This window comes from Salmo salar, chromosome 05, assembly GCF_965601325.2.
Source record: "Salmo salar chromosome 05, fSalSal1, whole genome shotgun sequence".
Lineage (NCBI taxonomy): Eukaryota > Metazoa > Chordata > Actinopteri > Salmoniformes > Salmonidae > Salmo > Salmo salar.
Genome location: NC_138295.1, coordinates 43,014,965 through 43,034,679, shown reverse-complemented (window position 1 = coordinate 43,034,679; position 19,715 = coordinate 43,014,965). Strand labels below are relative to the sequence as shown.

General features: G+C 42.8%; 2 protein-coding genes across 5 annotated transcripts in view; both read left to right on the top strand.

The window, feature by feature from the left end:
- The window catches only part of LOC100196367 (mitogen-activated protein kinase kinase kinase kinase 4), a 58,661-nt gene extending 44,213 nt beyond the window's left edge, over nucleotides 1-14,448 (top strand). For all 3 annotated transcript variants that reach the window (XM_014200122.3, XM_014200123.3, XM_082975223.1), the window contains 9 exons: nucleotides 1,773-1,893; nucleotides 2,282-2,449; nucleotides 3,357-3,500; nucleotides 3,760-3,894; nucleotides 5,216-5,316; nucleotides 6,643-6,792; nucleotides 10,215-10,374; nucleotides 11,185-11,324; nucleotides 11,539-14,448. In XM_014200122.3, coding sequence (XP_014055597.2) covers nucleotides 1,773-1,893; nucleotides 2,282-2,449; nucleotides 3,357-3,500; nucleotides 3,760-3,894; nucleotides 5,216-5,316; nucleotides 6,643-6,792; nucleotides 10,215-10,374; nucleotides 11,185-11,324; nucleotides 11,539-11,622 — 1,203 coding nt within the window. In that variant the 3' untranslated portion in view covers nucleotides 11,623-14,448. The remainder of the gene's footprint in view (nucleotides 1-1,772; nucleotides 1,894-2,281; nucleotides 2,450-3,356; nucleotides 3,501-3,759; nucleotides 3,895-5,215; nucleotides 5,317-6,642; nucleotides 6,793-10,214; nucleotides 10,375-11,184; nucleotides 11,325-11,538) is intronic.
- A 696-nt stretch (nucleotides 14,449-15,144) lies between these two features.
- Nucleotides 15,145-19,715, top strand: part of LOC106604954 (palladin) — a 30,911-nt gene continuing 26,340 nt past the window's right edge. For both annotated transcript variants that reach the window (XM_014200118.3, XM_014200119.3), the window contains exon 1: nucleotides 15,145-15,324. The gene's annotated coding sequence lies outside the window, so the exon portion shown is untranslated. The remainder of the gene's footprint in view (nucleotides 15,325-19,715) is intronic.

The following is a 19,715-nucleotide window of genomic DNA, read 5'->3' as shown; positions in this document are numbered from 1 at the left end:
CGGGTCACCGCCTTGATGTTAGCGGAGAACGACAGGGTGTTGTCCAGGGTCACGCCGAGGCTCTTAGCACTCTGGGAGGAGGACACAATGGAGTTGTCCACCGTGATGGCGAGATCATGGAAAGGGCGGTCCTTCCCCGGGAGGAAGAGCAGCTCCGTCTTGCCGAGGTTCAGCTTGAGGTGGTGATCCATCATCCACACTGATATGTCTGCCAGACATGCAGAGATGCGATTCGCCACCTGGTTATCAGAAGGGGGAAAGGAGAAGATTAATTGTGTGTCGTCTGCGTAGCAATTATAGGAGAGACCATGTGAGGATATGACAGAGCCAAGTGACTTGGTGTATAGCGAGAATAGGAGAGGGCATAGAACTGAGCCCTGGGGGACACCAGTGGTGAGAGCACGTGGTGCGGAGACGGATTCTCGCCACGCCACCTGGTAGGACGGTAGGACGCAATCCAAGAGTGAGCCGCGCCGGAGATACCCAACTCGGAGAGGGTGGAGAGGAGGATCTGATGGTTCACAGTATCAAAAGGCAGCAGATAGGTCTAGAAGGATGAGAGCAGAGGAGAGAGAGTTAGCTTTAGCAGTGCGGAGAGCCTCCGTGACACAGAGAAGAGCAGTCTCAGTTGAATGACCAGCCTTGAAACCTGACTGATTTGGATCAAGAAGGTCATTCTGAGAGAGATAGCAGGAGAGCTGGCCAAGGACGGCACGTTCAAGAGTTTTGGAGAGAAAAGAAAGGGATACTGGTCTGTAGTTGTTGATATCGGAGGGATCGAGTGTCGGTTTTTTGAGAAGGGGTGCAACTCTCGCTCTCTTGAAGACGGAAGGGACGTAGCCAGCGGTCAAGGATGAGTTGATGAGCGAGGTGAGGTAAGGGAGAAGGTCTCCGGAAATGGTCTGGAGAAGAGAGGAGGGGGTAGGGTCAAGCGGGCAGGTTGTTGGGCGGCCAGCCATCACAAGTCGCAAGATTTCATCTGGAGAGAGAGGGGAGAAAGAGGTCAAAGCATAGGGTAGGGCAATGTGAGCAGGACCAGCGGTGTCGTTTGACTTAACAAACGAGGATCGGATGTCGTCGACCTTCTTTTCAAAATGGTTGACGAAGTCATCCGCAGAGAGGGGGGAGGGGGGGGGGAGGATTCAGGAGGGAGGAGAAGGTGGCAAAGAGCTTCCTAGGGTTAGAGGCAGATGCTTGGAAGTGGTAGAAAGTGGCTTTAGCAGCAGAAACAGAGGAGGAAAATGTAGAGAGGAGGGAGTGAAAAGATTTTCATGGCCTGTTTGCATGTGCGGGATTTCGGTTTACCTGGTAGCATCACCAGACGGTACATTGGTTAATAGACCAATAACAAAGAGAGTTCCAAACCTCTCTCCCAATAACAGCTAGTTTTATATTTTCATCTCCCCACCCAGACAGTCCTAGCAAATTCCTAGCAAAATTCTTGCTTGAGAATTTTGTTCTTGCTAAAAAGCTATTTTTGTCCATTTTAATAGAAACCTATTACAGTCATATGCATAATTGTTACCCAGAAATGATTTGATATTGATATATGTGCCTTTAAGAATATGGGCCTTTAAGTGCAGTGGTTGGATCACTGAATTTGTATTTGATGTGAGTTTATCTTTCTCCACTAGGGGGAGATGAAGTAGCAGTTTTAGTTTCGCACTCCCCCTTCCATCTCAAGATTGATATCAAGCCTACTGGAAGTCTTTGATTTATTGTTGTTGATGTTGTTTCATTTATATGAATTATGATTTTGGATGCCTTTGCAGAAGCCTGTAAACAGTCCTCCAGGGAAAAGCATCTCGTCCTCCTCCTCCTCCTTCACTCCCTTCATTGACCCCAGGCTGCTGCAAATCTCTCCCCCTCAGAGCCCAGTGGGCTACAGTCCCAGTGAGTGCCAACATATACACACTCATACATACACACTCATTTTGTATACACACAACACACACACACACAGACACACACACACACACTATGCTACAAAGAAAATGCCCCATAGACATTCTAGCACTGCAGTAAATCACTGCATGCTAGGGTGGTCTCTAAACAGCATGCTTTGGTCTATAAAAAGGACTATCTTATCATAAATCTCATTCAATGTATGTTTATATGTTAGTGTATTGTAAAATAAGAGGGGACAGAGGGGAGGGATTCTCTCACATATGTTTTTTCTCCTGTACATGTTTACAGTAATTAGCATAAGATCAGATGCCCGACATCAAAATGACGTCCCATGGTTGTGAATACGAGTATTGGTTGTGATTTTCCCTTCCAGCGAGTGGCAAGCCGCTCGCTAATCAGGAGCCAATCAGGAGAGAGGGGCACAGGAAGGGCTCCGTGGTTAACGTGAACCCCACCAACATCAGACCCCAGAGCGACACCCCCGAGATCCGCAAGTACAAGAAGAAGTTCAACACCGAGATCCTCTGTGCTGGACTGTGGGGTACGCAACAGTTAAACACTCGACCCCTAGCCCTTATCCCCTAGAAAGGCACCTTTATAATAACATTGAGATTAACACCCAATCTAATCCTAACCCCTATCCCCTAGACACTTACTGTGTTGATCTGAAAGGACTGGATATGTATTACTGTGATATGGTAGTAGCTCTACCTTACGAGCAGTGGTTCCCAATCTTTTTTGAACCGTATCACACCCCACACCAAAAATGTCCCTATTCATTTATTTAGTGGTAATGACCTCCATCATCTATTTCCATGTGTAGCAAGTGAAGTGGAAGATTTGTAAACAATGCAAAATGGAATAGAAATTAAGGAATTAGGTTGGCTAAATGAAAAGGAGTAGGCTACAATGATCAACCAACAGGTAGCCTGTTGTTTCATATGAATGGAGTTGTAGATGAGGACGCAGCAAAATAGCCTCAATTAACCTTGCTACTTTAGCTAGCTAGCTAGCTTCATTAAAAACTATTTCATGCAGTAAAGATAGGAACTACCAGATGGTATGATAGATAACCTATGGCAGCAACAAGATTGTCTAATTAGCAAGAGTCAGTTTGGCTACATTCTCTCACTCTCTCTCCCTCCCTCCATACCACACACATAGACTGTCACATACACCGGCCTCTGCTCTTCTCTTGCCCCTCCCCCACCCTTCTGCTTAAACAAGCAGAGCGCAAAGCACTGGCTCTCTCTCGTCACTCAAGCAAGTTTCCATTAAAGTTTCTAGATAAATAAAAATGTAAACGTGTTTTTCGACTATCGGGATATCCGAAACATTTTCATTATGTTTTTCGAAATAGTGAAATCATTTAAAATGCCCATCCCTAGTTTGTTGCTGAGGCTTGTGATGTTGAGGCCTAAACGCAGAGGTATGGTGTGTTGGTCCAGGTGTGAACCTGCTGGTGGGGACAGAGAATGGTCTGTGGCTGCTGGACAGGAGCGGTCAGGGGAAGGTCTACTCTCTGATCAGCAGGAGACGCTTCCAACAGATGGACGTTCTTGAGGGCCTCAATGTGCTCATCACCATCTCAGGTAATTACACTAGTTACAGTAGTGCCACACACAAGTATATATAGTACATCTGTCACACACACAGATAAACACACACACACACACACACACACACACACACACACACACACACACACACACACACACACACACACACACACACACACACAGAGATAGGCACACCCGCACACACAAATAGCCAGTCTTGGAATGTTTTTTTGCACCTACTTTTGCAGCCAATTCTCTAGTCTAAACCCCATTACTGTCCCCTCTCTGTCAGGTAAGAAGAACAAGCTGAGGTTGTACTACCTGTCGTGGCTACGGAACAAGATCCTACGGAACGACCCAGAGGTGGAGAAAAGGCAGGGCTGGACTTCAGTAGGAGACCTGGAAGGATGTGTGCACTACAAAGTCGGTGAGTATACACTACCTGGCCTTAGATCATGAATGTGTTACGAAACCAATACCTAGCTTACGGATATTGTTGCGCTCGCTTTGTCTAGGGGTCGTAGGCCTAGTTACATGGTCTGTAACCTGAATGAATGTGTGCATTTATAGGACAAATCAGCATATGCACCTAGGTGTTGAATATACATGTGCCCAGGGAGACAGCAGCCTTGCCTTGGTCCAGGGCCAGCTCTGTCTTTCTTGACCTCTTGGTCGGCCTTTCCAAGTGGATTCTCATTTGTTCAGATGGTGACGAATAGGAAAAATACCAAAGGCATTCCCAAACTAAAGACTCAAAAACAAACGAAAGGCCTCATGGCTACCAAACAATACCAGCAGGCTCACGGCTTGTAAGATGGGACACTGACTGACTATACCATTAATTGGCTGAACCTGATGTGCTTGTCAAGCCTTGGCTCAGCATCTAGACACGGTTGCTGCCACCTGGGGGATGGAGTGTGGAAGTGTCTATGTCCTAACACTAACCCACCCCCATATCATAACAATAGCGTCACGACTGATGTGTTGGATCAATCTTTCATTGTATTGCATGACAGGCCTATATGAGTGATGTTAAAAACTGTAGACATATCACTGCTTACCAAAGGTTTTTGTGTTGTTGTATACAGAAAGCAATGAGTATAATACAAGCAAAAAACTATTTCAAGATGATTTGATCTATTCTCTGAGTATCTGACTCCATTAGAGCACAATAGGTCAGTGTGTGAGATTATGGGTGCATGTGAACTGGGTGTGAGGGAGTGATTGTGTGTCACGGTGTAGTGCTAGTGCTGAGCTCAAGAGATGTGAGCCTCTCTTTCCTGCGACTCTTCCTGAGGTTAGTAAGAGTGTTGACAGAGTGAGGACAGCTCAGGGACTCCAACCAAGGAAGGATGTGATGTCATAGTGAAGCACACACTGTCCTTCCCAGCACTCCCCTCTGTATTGTTTCTCATAGTCAGAGGCATGCTGCTATTGCCTCAGTGAAAGGCAATTGGCTTCCTGCCTTTCAAATCGTAGTTTACACAAGGGTTTCGTCCTAAATGGCACCATATTCCTTACATTGGCCTCGGTCAAAAGTAGTGCACTAAATATGGAATAGGTCGTAATTTGGGGCACAACCAAAAATCTCTTTGTTGAGATTGTCTAGTGATCATTAGTCCAAGACCACTGACACGTAAGTATTACAGACTGATGTAGTGAAAGCCTTTATCTTGTTCTGTTTCCATTATGAGATAAATTGCTAATCCTAATTGAAATCCCTGCTTTTTTGTTACATGTCATTTCAGTTCGATATGAGAAGATTAAGTTCCTGGTGATTGCCTTGAAGAATGCTGTGGAGGTGTATGCATGGGCTCCCAAGCCTTACCACAAGTTCATGGCTTTCAAGGTGAGAGTCACATCAAATATGTAGGGAGGAAAATAAACACATCCACATGAAGAGAGTGGTCGGATATGATATTATTAATGGTGCATCACTACAAGACTACTTTCCACTACCATGGTGCTTACCTATGGAACAGCAAGAGGAACTGAACATCCCTTCCTTTAGACTATGCTCAAACCCTACACTCCAACCCAAGCACTCCGTTCTGCCACCTCAGGTCTCTTTGCCCTCCCACACCTATGGGAGGGAAGCTCCCGCACAGCCCTTTCCAAGCTCTTCTCTGTCCTGGCACGCCATTGGTGGAAACAGCTTCCCCCTTACTAAAATGTAAAAATGTAAAATGTCAACACTACCTTCCACTTGTCTTCTTATGTTCTCTATGGTGATGTCCTTTCATTGTTGCCTGGGTGCCACTCCTTATGGAATTGTCATGACCATGTTTGGCTTGGAGTAGGCATAACCACAAACGGATCTGGGACCGGGATACTTTCGTTGTGAATCTAGAATGCTCTAATGATAGACAAAGAGAATATGTAATGCTATTAAGGTCACCTTGACAACACTGTCCTAGTTCTGAACTCTCCTCAGTGGCTTGCCCTACTTCTTACACATCTTTCTGGAATGAACAGTTTTAATTATTTCTACTCACTGCACAGAAACCATGAAAGATATGAAATATACTAACCTTGGTGGTCACCATGGGTTAGCTCCTAGTGTTAGCTCCTGGGTGTACAAAACATTAGGAACACCTGCTCTTTCGATGACACAGAATCACCAGGTTAATCCATGTGAAAGCTATGATCCCTTAAATCCACTTTAATCACTGTATATGAAGGGGAGGAGACAGTTTAAAGAAGGATTGAGACAATTGAGACTGGGATTGTGTATGTGTGCCATTCAGATGGTGAATGGGCAAGACAAAATATTGAAATATGGCTTTGAATGGGGTATGGTAGTAGGTGCCAGGCACACCTTTTTGATTGTGTCACAAATTGCAATGCTGGGATTTTCACGCTCAACAGTTTCCTGTTTGAATCAAGAATGGTCCACCACCCAAAGGACATCCAGCCAACTTGACACAACTGTGGGAAGCATTGGCGTCAACATGGGCCAACATCCCTGTGGTACACTTTCGACACCTTGTAGAGTCCATGCCCCAACGAATTGAGGATGTTTTGAGGGCAAAATGTCCTAATGTTTTGTACACTCAGTGTATGTCTTGACCAGGAAGAACTATTGGCTCTAGTTATACTGTATACTATAAATATAGTTATACTGTATATTCTTCCGAAGTCATTCCTAATGTCTCTCCTTGTTGTGTGTATCCAGTCGTTCGGCTTGCTCCCCCAGAGGCCTCTGTCTGTGGACCTGACGGTGGAGGATGGACAAAGACTCAAGGTCATCTACGGCTCTCTGTCGGGCTTCCACGCCATCGACGTGGACTCGGGGACGCCCTACGACCTCTACTTGCCAACGCACGTGAGTCCTCCACCCCCAACTCAACCTCAACCCCAGCCTCCTCTAAACTCTCCCACACCCCCCCCACCCTCTCCCCACCCCAGCCTTCTTTCTCCCTCTCAGGGCTATGCAGCCTGGGTCTCTGCCAGACCTCCAGCCTACAGTTTCTGTATCTCTATTCTATAGCAGATAAGCAGCTCTTCTCCTCTGCACCCACGCCACTCAGCGTGATCTTTTGTTCTGACTCAGAGTTGACGTGGGTAGAAGCTGTTTGCCACCACAGCCAGAAGACTAATGCGGTTGATACAGTATAATATCGACAGGATGGGTTTGTGTTTAAGCCAGGCCTGCTACTGTCAGTATCTGACCTTGTGGCACTTGTCTTTGGAGCGGCAGGCAGCCTAGCGGTTAAGAGCGTTGGGCCAGTAACCGAAAGTCGCTCTGGATAGGAGCGTCTGCTAAAAGACTAAAATGTCAAATGCAAATGGCTTTCTTGAAAAGCCCCTCGTAGAAATTCTGCTCTGTCACGGTATTAGCTCTCGGGAGCAAACAGATTTACTGAAAAAGAACTCAAGCATCACTCCAGTAATCTACCGCGGTCACAACAGTTGTCTGAAGATACAGGGAGGTCAGACTTGGTCAGTTATCAGTTAATCTCAGTGGTAGCTGTGTTTGGCTGACTACCAGGAAGCGAATGAGGCTGAGTAGCCAGCTGAACCAAGTGATGGATATTGTGTTAGTTAGAACCTCTAACCCCCTCTATGAGGCTCACGATGTAGCAGGGTGGAATGATGCAGAGGTGTAGATTGTTGCACTCTTAGTCACTGTGGACAGGGGAGCTGAGGCAGCCTCTACTCTTACTGATGAGAATCCCACACACCCACACAATGCTGCAGAGAGCTGCTGGGAGCTGAGAGCCAGAGCAGAGGAAGAATACATTCTCAGAAGGAATTTAGCTCTATTACACACTCACACACACATACATTTGCACACTCACTTTTGTGCGTGCACACACACAAACATACACACATCCACACAAATATAGACTTGTACACACACGCACACACACTGTGCCACCTCCCAGTGCTGTGCCCTCAGAGGTGTGCTGTGGCTCTATCCCACTTCTCCCACTGTGCTGGCCCACATAGCTATCATTGGCTGCTTCTCTTTGGCCCCAGTCTCCAGCCATGTGTGCTACTTTTCACCAGATAGATAGCTCTAAAAATACCTCGGCAGCGCCGGCAAACCATGTGCCTGCTAAAGTGACCTGTTATTCTGCCATTTTTTCTCATAACAGTGATATATTTAGAGAGCACTACCACACACTCGATAACACTGGTGCCTTAGTCTCTTACACTGCAGTGGAAGAGAAGAGTCCTTCTGTTTTACCCGATCACTCGCTCTCACATTCACTCTCGTATTCACTCACTCTCACTGACACTCGCTGGTCCGCTCATTCTTTCCTTCACACACACACACAACTTTTCTCCCACGTACGTTCTCCCTGCTGGCTGCTGTTGATGATGAGATGATAAGGATACCGAGGCAGCGGATTAAGATAGCGCTGCGTCTGTGGATGCCAGTGTTGATGCTGAGGATTGTGGTGGCACAGCCACAGCAGCATGAGGACAGCGGGTGGCAGCTGGGGGGACAGGCTCTCGGCCGGGCAAGTATGGGGATCCTGTGGTGACTAACACTGGTCCTGTGGTAACTTACACTGGTCCTGTGGTGACTTACACTGGTCCTGTGGTGACTGTGACTTACTGTACATAGAAGCTTTTGGGGTTGTTTGAGGTGTTGGTTTGTTTGGGGATTTGGGGTTTGAGGTTATACCTGCTGTTTAAGCTACTAATCTAAGCCAGTACGTGGATTCGCTTATAGCAGCTCTTATGTAGAAGGACTTTGTTATAATCTTCTTATAGTCTTGTGGTCTTAGAAATGTTGTGTATGTGAATGTGTGAATGTTGCATCCTCAAAGAGATAACAGAGACTAAAAGGCAGTCTCATTGTTTGAATGTTGGCTATTATGCAAGTGCTTATGAGGGACCTGGGGGGGGGGGGCTCTGAAGTGGCTCCCTCCTCCGCCTCGCTGCCACTTATTCAACCCAAGATGCTGTTCAGTGGTTATATTCATAGGTTGCACCTCCATCACTCGGTCGCGTCATGCCATTGTTATGAACGTTCTCAAGCCGCCCTCTATCTGTGGCACCATAGTGGTGCCCTAAAGTGGTGATAAGCCCGGTCATTCTGGACAGAGGCTAAATTACACTATAGTGCCTGGCAATACGATGACATTGCTAAAGTAGTCAAATATTTATTAGGAAACAACTTTGCCAGCATTATCATGTAACATGGCAATGTTGTCATTAGATAGCAAAGCAATGCTAACGTTAGCTAGCTAAAATCCAGTGGCCTCCCCTCAATCTTAGCTAGCTAGCTAACGTTATACTGCATCTAAAGTCAATATGGTGACATAAAAATTATGACAAAAGGTTTTCCTACCAATTATTTGCCTCCTTTTGAATGTCATTGAATTTCCAAGCCACTTTAATGCACTTTTGATGAAATCTTCATCAGCGTTCATTGACGATGCATTAAGTAGTATCAGGCATCAGTCCAAAACAAACGTTCAAAACAGTATTGTGATGAAACATGCAACCCTGCATCACATCTCAGTGGAGCTCACCCAGCCATAGCAACAACACTCATTTGGGTACCTGAGTTGCATCCCAATGTCAGGGGAGAAAGAGCTGATCACTGAGCGTCTTTGGCAAATGAGATTGTAATTAAAGAAATTAAGTGAAAACATTGTATGGCAATTAATTAGCTGAGACAGAATCAATTAAGCGTTGTCACCCTCTCTCTGTTGCCACCTGTAGTCAGTGACTCGGCTGATTCAACATGTTATTTAGCCTCAGTTCACTGACTCTGAACCAGCCTCTCATCAAACAGAATAAATCCAGATGGTTCCAGGGAGGGAGAGTGGGAGTGTGAGGGAGCAATGATACTTTGTTTTATTAGCCAATGTTATCTGGTAGGCTTAGGCGATATACCGTATATACCGTATACTGGGGTATTTAGACATACCGACGGTTTCATTTTAATACCGGGGGCTGCAGAAGTGTGTGTGCTACGCCACAACTATAAGTTAACTATCCAAGATGTGCCTAATAAATTATATCCAGCTCAGGACTCCAGCTATGCATTTGGATTGCTAACTTGCTAGCTCAGTGGCTAGATGGCAAGATCAAGCTACGTGGTTACAGCAGAGACAATCCAGCCCCTATAGAAAACATTATGGATGTGTCTTAAATTGCACCTGTCAGGCCCGTAGGGCTCTGGTCAAAAGTAGTGCACTATATAGGGGATACCATGCCATTTGAGACGTAACACATCTTATCATCATCTCATCTCATCTGACTGTGTGTGTTTGTCTGTCTTAGATCCAGGGTGTGATCCGGCCCCATGCCATCATCATCCTACCCAACAGCAGTGGCATGGAGGTTCTGGTGTGTTATGAAGACGAGGGGGTCTACATAGACACCTATGGACGCATCACCAAGGAAACAGTGCTGCAGTGGGGAGAGATGCCTGCATCTGTCGGTGAGTTCCTGTACATCGTAGCCACCCACCAAATCAAAACCTGCAGGCTGTGCGTGCGTACGTGTGTGCGCGTGCTTGTTTGCATATCTCTTGAAAGACGGGGGAGAGAGAGCGAGAGAGAGATTCCACCTCCACTCGGATTGAAAAACTAGCGCTTATAAGTCTAATTTTATATTAAAATGGATAGATTTGATAGACCTGAAGACCCAGACTGTTTTAAAAATAGAACATGTCTCTTGTATTGACCCTTTTTGTTATGCAGCAAGCAAGAAGTTAACCTTACTTATTGTGCTTGGATCACTGGGTGCAAAGAGGAGTCAAGCTGGATCCAACCCCTCTAGACAGATTTGGGACAGTGGCTCTAAAAAAAGATGTCCTGTTAGACTCATTTAGTTGGGCCCATTGGCCAGGTCATTATTCAAGGGGAAAGGGTGTGTGTGGGGAATAGACTCACAGACAGGACAGCGCTCAGCCGAGTCTGGACCAGAGTATATAGAGTGTAAATAATCTCTGGGTGTAGGCTCTAAAGAGGAGAGTGTGGTAAAGGGGAACCTATTGATTTTCATCTCTAGATGCATCTCGAGATTGGTTTACAACATGGCACTCACTGAGAGGCAGAAACCCTTGGAGGGTCTAAAACCCTGAGTGTGTACTCTCGTGACTAAGGGTTCATGCCAAATGGCACATTATTCCCTATATAGTGTACTACTTTTGACAAGACCCCTACGGGCCCTGGTCAAAAGTAGTATAGGGAATACGGTGCCATTTGTGCCTCAATCTAAGTCTGTGATGGTGTGTGTGTCTCCACAGCCTACCTGCAGTCCAACCAGGTGATGGGCTGGGGAGACAAAGCCATCGAGCTGAGGTCAGCTAACACAGGCAACCTTGAGGGAGTCTTCATGCACAAGAAGGCCCAGAAACTCAAATTCCTGTGTGAGAGGAATGACAAGGTAAGACAACATCCTAATATATACCAAAACATACCTTGGGCAAAGCTCACATGACACCCTATTCCCCCATATTACTTTTAGGGCTTACATAGGACTTGGCTAGATACAGAAAATATGTCCTAGCCTACTGTATGTTGTTCATAGTATTGTAGGTGTTGAATATTATACTGGAAGTTGTAAATGTTTAACTGCTTCATCTATTTTCTGTGTGAAGGTGTTCTTTGCCTCAGTGCAGTCAGGTGGCAGCAGCCAGATCTACTTCATGACACTGGGCCAAAACTCTCTGTTCAACTGGTGAGCTCTGGGGCCTGAAAACAACAAACATTCATACAGGGATCATCTCAGAAACAACATGAATTATGCTCAGATACAGTCCTCTTAAAAACTGAAGTTACACTTTAGTAATACAGCTACAAAACCCCATGCATATGAGGATACACCATTACCAATCAGCATTAATTTATTATTTTTGTGGCTAAGGCCAACACATTGGTTTTATGTTGGTTATTTCAAGTTTCTAGCTATAGTACTTAAGAAGTGAATATTGCGCCTTAATAGCCATGCACAGGGCTTCTTCTTTATATTTTGAAATACATCGGCAACCTACGTTTGAATTGATCTCAATATCACATGGACTAAAAAGCACAATTGCTTCTTTGTTTATATCCAAAATGCATCAGAACGTTTTTTATTTAGTGATTGTTGGTATATTCATCATTGTATTATTAGCAAGTGCCATTGTTGGTGTTAAATCCTATTTACCATCCAGTATTATTTGCAAGTATTATGTGCTTTTAAAGTTGCACAGTCAAGTTGCACGTCAGGAAATTAAAATCAAATGTTCTTACTCCAAAGGGAGTGACAACACATAAGTCCCTTAATAATGAAGAGTGCATTAGAAAGACTACAGAGATTAGTGGGCTAGTAATCGTTTTTTAAATGTAGACACTGATACTGCAAATTGCTTGTCCTTATTTCTCACTATTAAGTCCATTTACTGCCCTTGCAATTCCAATGGTGTATACTTAGTTTTACAGTCTACACTTTCTAGTCGTAATTTAGATTACCAAATAGGCATTATATACCCTGTTGCATCTCTTGATATAAAACAGATCATGTTTTGCATTAAGTCGTTTTTAAGAGGAAGAAGAAAAGGAACATGATGTTGACCTCGTGCTATATAGGTATTTTTGTACGTAAGTGGATGTACATATTATTTGCACTGTTTTATAGATATTTTATATCCACTGGTCATCTCTATGTACAGGTTAATGGATTTGCAAATGATCTAGCCCTTTGCACTATGACCACTTTTGTAAATGTTCAATGTAAAATGCTTTATTGTCACCGTGTAATACATTTTAAGTCCTTTTGAAGTCCTTTATTTACAAAATTTGATAGCGTCACATTAAACAGAGATTGCATCTGATTTAGATCAAGCTAAATCTTCTATTTAATACGTCATGATCTGAAAATGATGTTATAACAGCAATAGGCTTTTAACTCTTTAAATTATAAAATATATACTCTTTTGTAAAAAATGTTTGTTAAAGGACATTCAAATAATTGATCTATACCACAAATGTGAAATGTAAACTCAAATCAATTGTATTTTTTTCCAGTTTTATTTTGTTTTGCTTTTTTGCTTCTTTTTTTTTGCCACCAAATGGAGCTCAACATTTTCATTTCAAATCCAGTTTGGACAATTATGGTTACTTTATCTTCATGATAGAAATACTGCAGCTGGTTCTGTATGCATATTTTCAACTGAAAATGAACTTTTTCAAGGGACAGTTTGATATGATGTTGTTATTTTGTTGTTACCAAAAAGCATCTCATATTTTTATGTGAGCATTCACTCATGAGGTGTATTCAACTGACAATATATTTAGGTTAGAAGGAATAGCCAGTTAGGTACTGTTTCACATAGCAATTATTTGAACGTATATTTACCCTATAATGATTTCCATGAAGTTTCCATGAACTAATGCTTTCATTGTCATTGGTCTAATTCGCAGATCTGTTTTTAACTTACATTCTGACTGAGATTTGTGTTCAAGGCAAAGTGGTAAGGAATCAATCAAATTGAGTTTTGACTAAATGTTTTTATTAATAGATCGGTTTTAATTAAGTATTTTTGAAAATAGTAACAGAGCACTCAGTTGATATCTTATTCATTTGGCATGTATGATGCAAATGTTATAATTTCTCAATTTCAGATAAGAGATTGAATGGGTAGATTTAAACCATTTAAACTTTTTATCCTGAACTTACATTTGAACAAGTTTTTCCTGTTTTTTTTATGCCTAAGTAGAACTTGTGACAGTGAGTCACTATATTGTCCATTTGTAAACAGTTGGTAATTATTTCTATAAAAAACAGGGATTTTAAGCAAAAGTTGTGATATCAGACATGTTACTGAGTTAAATAATAGTTTATCAACAGACATTTATATTGCAGTTGAGGATTGTGAGTCATAGCACTCACTGTGTCATTTCCCCTCCTATCCACCCCCATATTTCAGGAAGTGCTCTTGTATGGGTTTGCATGGGTTTGCTTGTCCTATTGAGAGGTGTGTACTGTAGGAAGGACTGAGGAGGTTGATGATGTGTGTCAGGTGTGTGTCGTGTAGCTGTGAAGATTCCTCTCTGCTTTATATGATGCAGAGCAAATTTAGTTTTTGTTCTCGGGAATTTGAGTAAGATGGAGAAAGAATTCCGAAAGGTTTTTGATGTTGAGTGTCGTTGACGGTTATATGAGATTTTATTGAATAGACTGGTAGACCAATCAGTCTTGATCCATTTTCCCCTACAATATATATATATATATAGTGTAAAACAAAAATAGAATAAAGTTGACCAATTTATATTGATAAATATCCACAAAATATATTGTTTCCTTACCTGTTATTTTTCCATTTTGTTTTTGAAATTGTATTGCAATATCATTTGTATTTTATTTTGTCCTTTCTTTTGTCTTAATTTTGCTTTATTTTTGCACTGGAACTTTCTTATCATTTTACAGCATGTACTGTATACTCAACCCGTGAAATTAATTAGTAACACTAATTGAGGTGTTATTATATAAAAAAAACTGTTGAACAATAAAAGATGTAGACAAATTATTGTGATGTTCAGTGGTTATTTGAATAACATTGGAACAATATCAACTTACCAAAACTATACAAAAACTATACATTTGGAGGTAGTCTAGGACTATGTCATTCTTATGGTTATACTTTAAGAACAGCACCTAAGAGTACGGAAGAGGTTGTTTCAGTGGACCGACCTTTTAACGCTCCCAAGTTATTAATGTCACACAACACCTGTGCCAGTCAGTGATCGAGCTGGGAGCTGAAACAGGAAACATGGGTTTCATCTTCACCCAGAACCAAGTCTGACTGGCACCATAGTAATAGGAACTTCCACACAAGAACTATTTCTTACATATGATGCATTCCACCTGCACATGCTGATTCAAGACTTCCATTTAATTTCCACATGCTTACAGTATTCCTGTATCTGCTGAAGCAGTCACAGTGTTTGGGCAGCGTGCTAGCTAGGGGCTGGTCTATATTTGCGGGTCAGAGTGTTTAGTTCTCTGGTTAACTGTAGAGTCAGCTGTGTCAGATGGAAGGGAAGTAACCTGAGACGGGCCCTAGCTCACTTCCTCAACCATCTCCCTCCTCAGGCTCAGTCAGACGCTGCTATAGTAGAGCTGGTGGCTCTCAGTCCCAGCCACTGCCATGGCTGCCTCCCCCCACCTAACACTCCCCCTGACACCATCTAACACCACCCACCCACCCCCCTCCCGCCTGGATACCACCTCTGTAGATGACAGTTGAGTGGTGCTCAGAGAAGGACCCTCTGCGCCCCCTTGGTGAGCAGGGAAGAGAGAGCCAGGGAGAGGAGCAGAGAGAACCGTTTGTCTGTATGTCCCTGCCTGTCTCACACAGAACAGTCATCACCCATTGGACTAGTAGCTGCACAGTGGTCCACTGGTAAGGTCTCTGCATGGTGTGGGACTTTTTATTTTCCCCAGAGGAACAATTAGTTGGGTGGTCTAGGGGTCAGGTGTTGGTACAGCTTAGGATCATCTGGCTTATGTCACTGGATCCTTACTCAAAATATGTCCTGGTTTGTGTTCAGCTGTTGACTATGCATAAAGCTGTAAAGCTATCTATCTCTTAACAACTTTAAATGGAAGGTACATTTGCATGTTTATCTACTGTATCAATCAAACATGAAATCTTAGCCTGGAAGTCATGTCAAATTTGAATGACTTAACTATTTTGTTTTGTGATCAAACCGTATAAGCTGGCAAATCAAAAAGTTGTGTGGTGAAAAATGTGTTGCATTTGCTGGGATTTAACTTTGGAACTGCAAAAGTGTGTCAATTATATAGTGTGCAGCGGGGTGAGCCAGCTTGGCATTCCAGGGTGCAGTTGGGGATGATGGAAGGGGCCAGGATGGGGAGGGGGTGTGGGGGGCTTGGCCAGGCCAAACATGCTTCTGCAATGCACTCTGCAAACTGAGAGATCTGATTGGCCCCCGGGGATCATGTGCGCCTCGCTCTAAATTGGTCCACCTGTAAGACAATTCCGAGACCTGTTGGAATTGTTGACTTGTGCAATAGCTTGATGATTAGAACCAAGTCAGTCAACAAATATTCAATTATAGCCCACGAGTGTTTCACAATATCAGTAGTAGCAGTTGGTTGTATGTACAAACTTTACTAGATTATCAGTGGTCTTGTGCAACCTAAACATGTCAGGAGTCTGATGACTTGCAAATCTTTTGATATCTTTTCAACAAGAGAAGCCCCAGAATGTCACATGACAAAATTTGCTGACTTATTTATTGGAGACGTCCCCTCCAGTAATTCTACTTTGAGATTTGGGGTTTTGAAGTCGTTCAGTTTGGTTGATAAACAATTGCATTACTGTAGACCTGGGTCACTAACTGGCATTCTGAACATATTTATTCTCACCAGGTGTTATCTGGTATTTTGACCTCGCTTTAGTTCATTGGAATATGGGCTTGACATGACCATATCAGTGTGTTAAAGCCTGGATCACTACACTGTCTGATGATCCCTCTAAATAACTACCTTAATAAGATTCCAGCATCCTGCCCAGTACATAGGCTCCTGCTGGACATAAGATGCGGTATCATTACTGAGTTGTGTTGTGATGGTTGGGATGGAATGTACTCCATGACTGGACATTGATATGTGTCGGTATTAGAGAGGCAGCTGCAGTACAAACAGAAGGCTCCTATGGTGGCAGACTGATGGATACAGGGTCATTCCTACAATGTGGTGCCTTTTCTGTCCTCAGGAAATATCACCTTAGTGTAAAATTCCGAAAGGCTTTAAATATAAGGTCAGGTTTCCTTGACCTTAAAAACATTAAAATATGGATCTTGAAAGGGAATTTAAGCATTTTAAACACTTTTTTCAGCGGATGTAGGTATTTTTGCAATGTTCCTGGGAGTTATTCATCAAATTCCACGATAAATATAAGCCATAAAATAATCAAATATTTTTTTCATGATTATTGTATTATTTTATTTCAGATTGTCTGTGTGTCCCTGATATCACTTTCTACCCTGTTAGTTTGTTGTTATTCTCCATTTAAGAAAACAACCCCTTCCTACAATGGCACCACATTCAGGAAGTGTCATAATTTATTTGGTTGGAAAACAATGGTGCAAAGCTAAATAAATATAAACACTCAGTTTTATCTATTTTTCCACCCTCTTAGGCTAAGTTATAGAGAACATTTTTTTAAATTGAAATGTTAAAATATGTTTGATAGAGAAGTTAAAATTCTGTTAAAGTGTTCACCATTATGCTAGCTCAATCTTTCTCACTCACAGAGCTATGGCTAATTTAGGCTCAAAATGTCCACTCTGTTAGGTGTTCCACCCTGTTAGGTGGTGCTCTGAACAGGTTCTGAACAGGTTGGAAAATTAACACACACTTTTTTTTTCTGTGTCTGAGCTTGACCAAAAGTTACAAGGTCCAAAATGCATCACATTGTAGGAATGACCCGACTACAGTGGGAGATTATAGTATGTTCCTCCTTCCAAAACTGGCTGTTCAGTTTGGCAATCCTAATAACAATTTTTGGTAACACTTTACTTGACACCCAGCGTCACGGTCATAACTATGCCATAATATGTCATAACAGCTGACACAACTTGTCAAAACCTGTCATAATATGGTCATAACACTAATGTGTTGTGACCACATTATGACACGTTATGACAAATTATGTTAGCTGTTATAACATATTATGACATGGTTATGACTGTGTCATAACGTGTTATGACGCTGGGTGTCAAGTAAAGTGTTACCCAATTTTCTACACATGATTTGAAAGTGGCTTACTGTTAATTATACTGTATAAAGCTGAAATAAGACCTTAGCAAAGAGACGCTCATTGCTTGTGCCTGTCGTTTCAGAGGGCATGCATGGGTATTGAGACTGGCCTTGTTTATGCCTCTAAACACTCCAAAGCTGTCAGATGTCAGATGCTGTGCCTCTCTGGTAATGTGTAGAGGAAGGTGTGAATTAGAGGCCTGTATTTTCATGTTCCCTCCTTTGCATTTACTCTTACTCCCTTTACTTTACTCCCTTCTTATATTTATGGAAGCCCCCCCCCCCTCCCCCCACCATACTTATAGGTTATGCGGGAATGAGCTACCATATATATATATATTCCCTCCTTTTATAAAAAGTGGGGTTGTTGTTTCCTGTGATGAGGATATGGAATGTGTTTGGAATGGATCTGTTGTTTAAGAGGACAATGCGAGCTGAGCAAGCGAGGGGATGACCAGGGTGAATATGTGAATTAAACCCACTGTCGATTTGGGACCGCACTTTGGCTCCAGTGGACATTCCAGGTCAGGCCAGTGGGGGAAGATTTATCTTACGCCATGTGTTTCTAAATCCAACGCACAGAAGGCAAAAAACCAAATTAGATTGTGGCTTAGCTCGGGTTTCCTCTCGTCCAGAAGCTCTACTCTAGCTAGTAGCTAGCCAGTCCTCCAGGCTCAGGGTGGGCGCTGATAGCTGGTAGAGGCCCAGTCACTGGATCTCCTGCAGGGCACACTGAGAATATCATGCTGGCCTGCTGAGTGAAAGCAACGCACAGTATCATTTGCATGTCTCAAACAAGCCCCTTGTTATGTAGTTGAATTAAAATGATGTTGAATATAATAATTAACTACATTCATAAATCTGACTTCATTATTATGTGAATAAATGCAACAGGCCCTGTGCATCTCTGGAGGATCTAGTCAAGGTAGCGAGCCTTGCATCACTAATATGACTGTAATGAACGTGTCTATCTTGCACCGTTATGCAATTATTAAGAGATACAAACAGCTAATCCTGGCGACCAAAGTTCTTGCAATAATTTATTGAGTCAAGTACACCAGGGATGCCAAGGTGGAACCCAAGCATATACAGTGCATTCGGAAAGTATTCAGACCCTACGTTACAGCCTTATTCTAAAATTGATTAAATATTTTTTTTCCTCATCAATGTACACACAATACCCCACAGCCAGAAGAGGGCTGGCCACCCCTCAGAGCCTGGTTCCTCTCTAGGTTTCTTCCTAGGTTCCTGCCTTTCTAGGGAGGTTTTCCTAGCCATCGTGCTTCTACGTACATCTGCATTGCTTGCTGTTTGGGGTTTTAGGCTGGGTTTCTGTATAGCACTTTGTGACATCGGCTGATGTAAAAAGGGCTTCATAAATACATTTGATTGATTGATTGATTGATAATGCCAAAGCAAAAACAGGTTTTTAGAAATGTTCGCAAATGTGCACTACCGTTCAAAAGTTTGGGGTCACTTAGAAATGTCCTTGTTTTTGAAAGAAAAGCAATTATTTTGTCCATTAAAATAACATCAAATTGATCAGAAATACAGTGTAGACATTGTTAAGTTTGTAAATTACTATTGTAGCTGGAAATGGCAGATTGTTTATGGAATATCTACATATGCGTACAGGCCCATTATCAGCAACCATCGCTCCTGTGTTCCAATGGCACGTTGTGTTAGCTAATCCAAGTTTATCATTTTAAAAAGGCTAATTGATCATTAGAAAACCCTTTTGCAATTATTTTAGCACAGCTGAAAACTGTTGTCCTGATTAAAGAAGCAATAAAACTGGCCTTCTTTAGGCTAGTTGAGTATCTGGAGCATCAGCATTTGTGGGTTCGATTACAGGCTCAAAATGGCCAGAAACAAAGTACTTTCTTCTGAAACTCGTCAGTCTATTCTTGTTCTGAGAAATGAAGGCTATTCCATGCGAGAAATTGCCAAGAAACTGAAGATCTCGTACAACGAGACACTCTAATCTACTTGTCCTCTTGCTCAGTT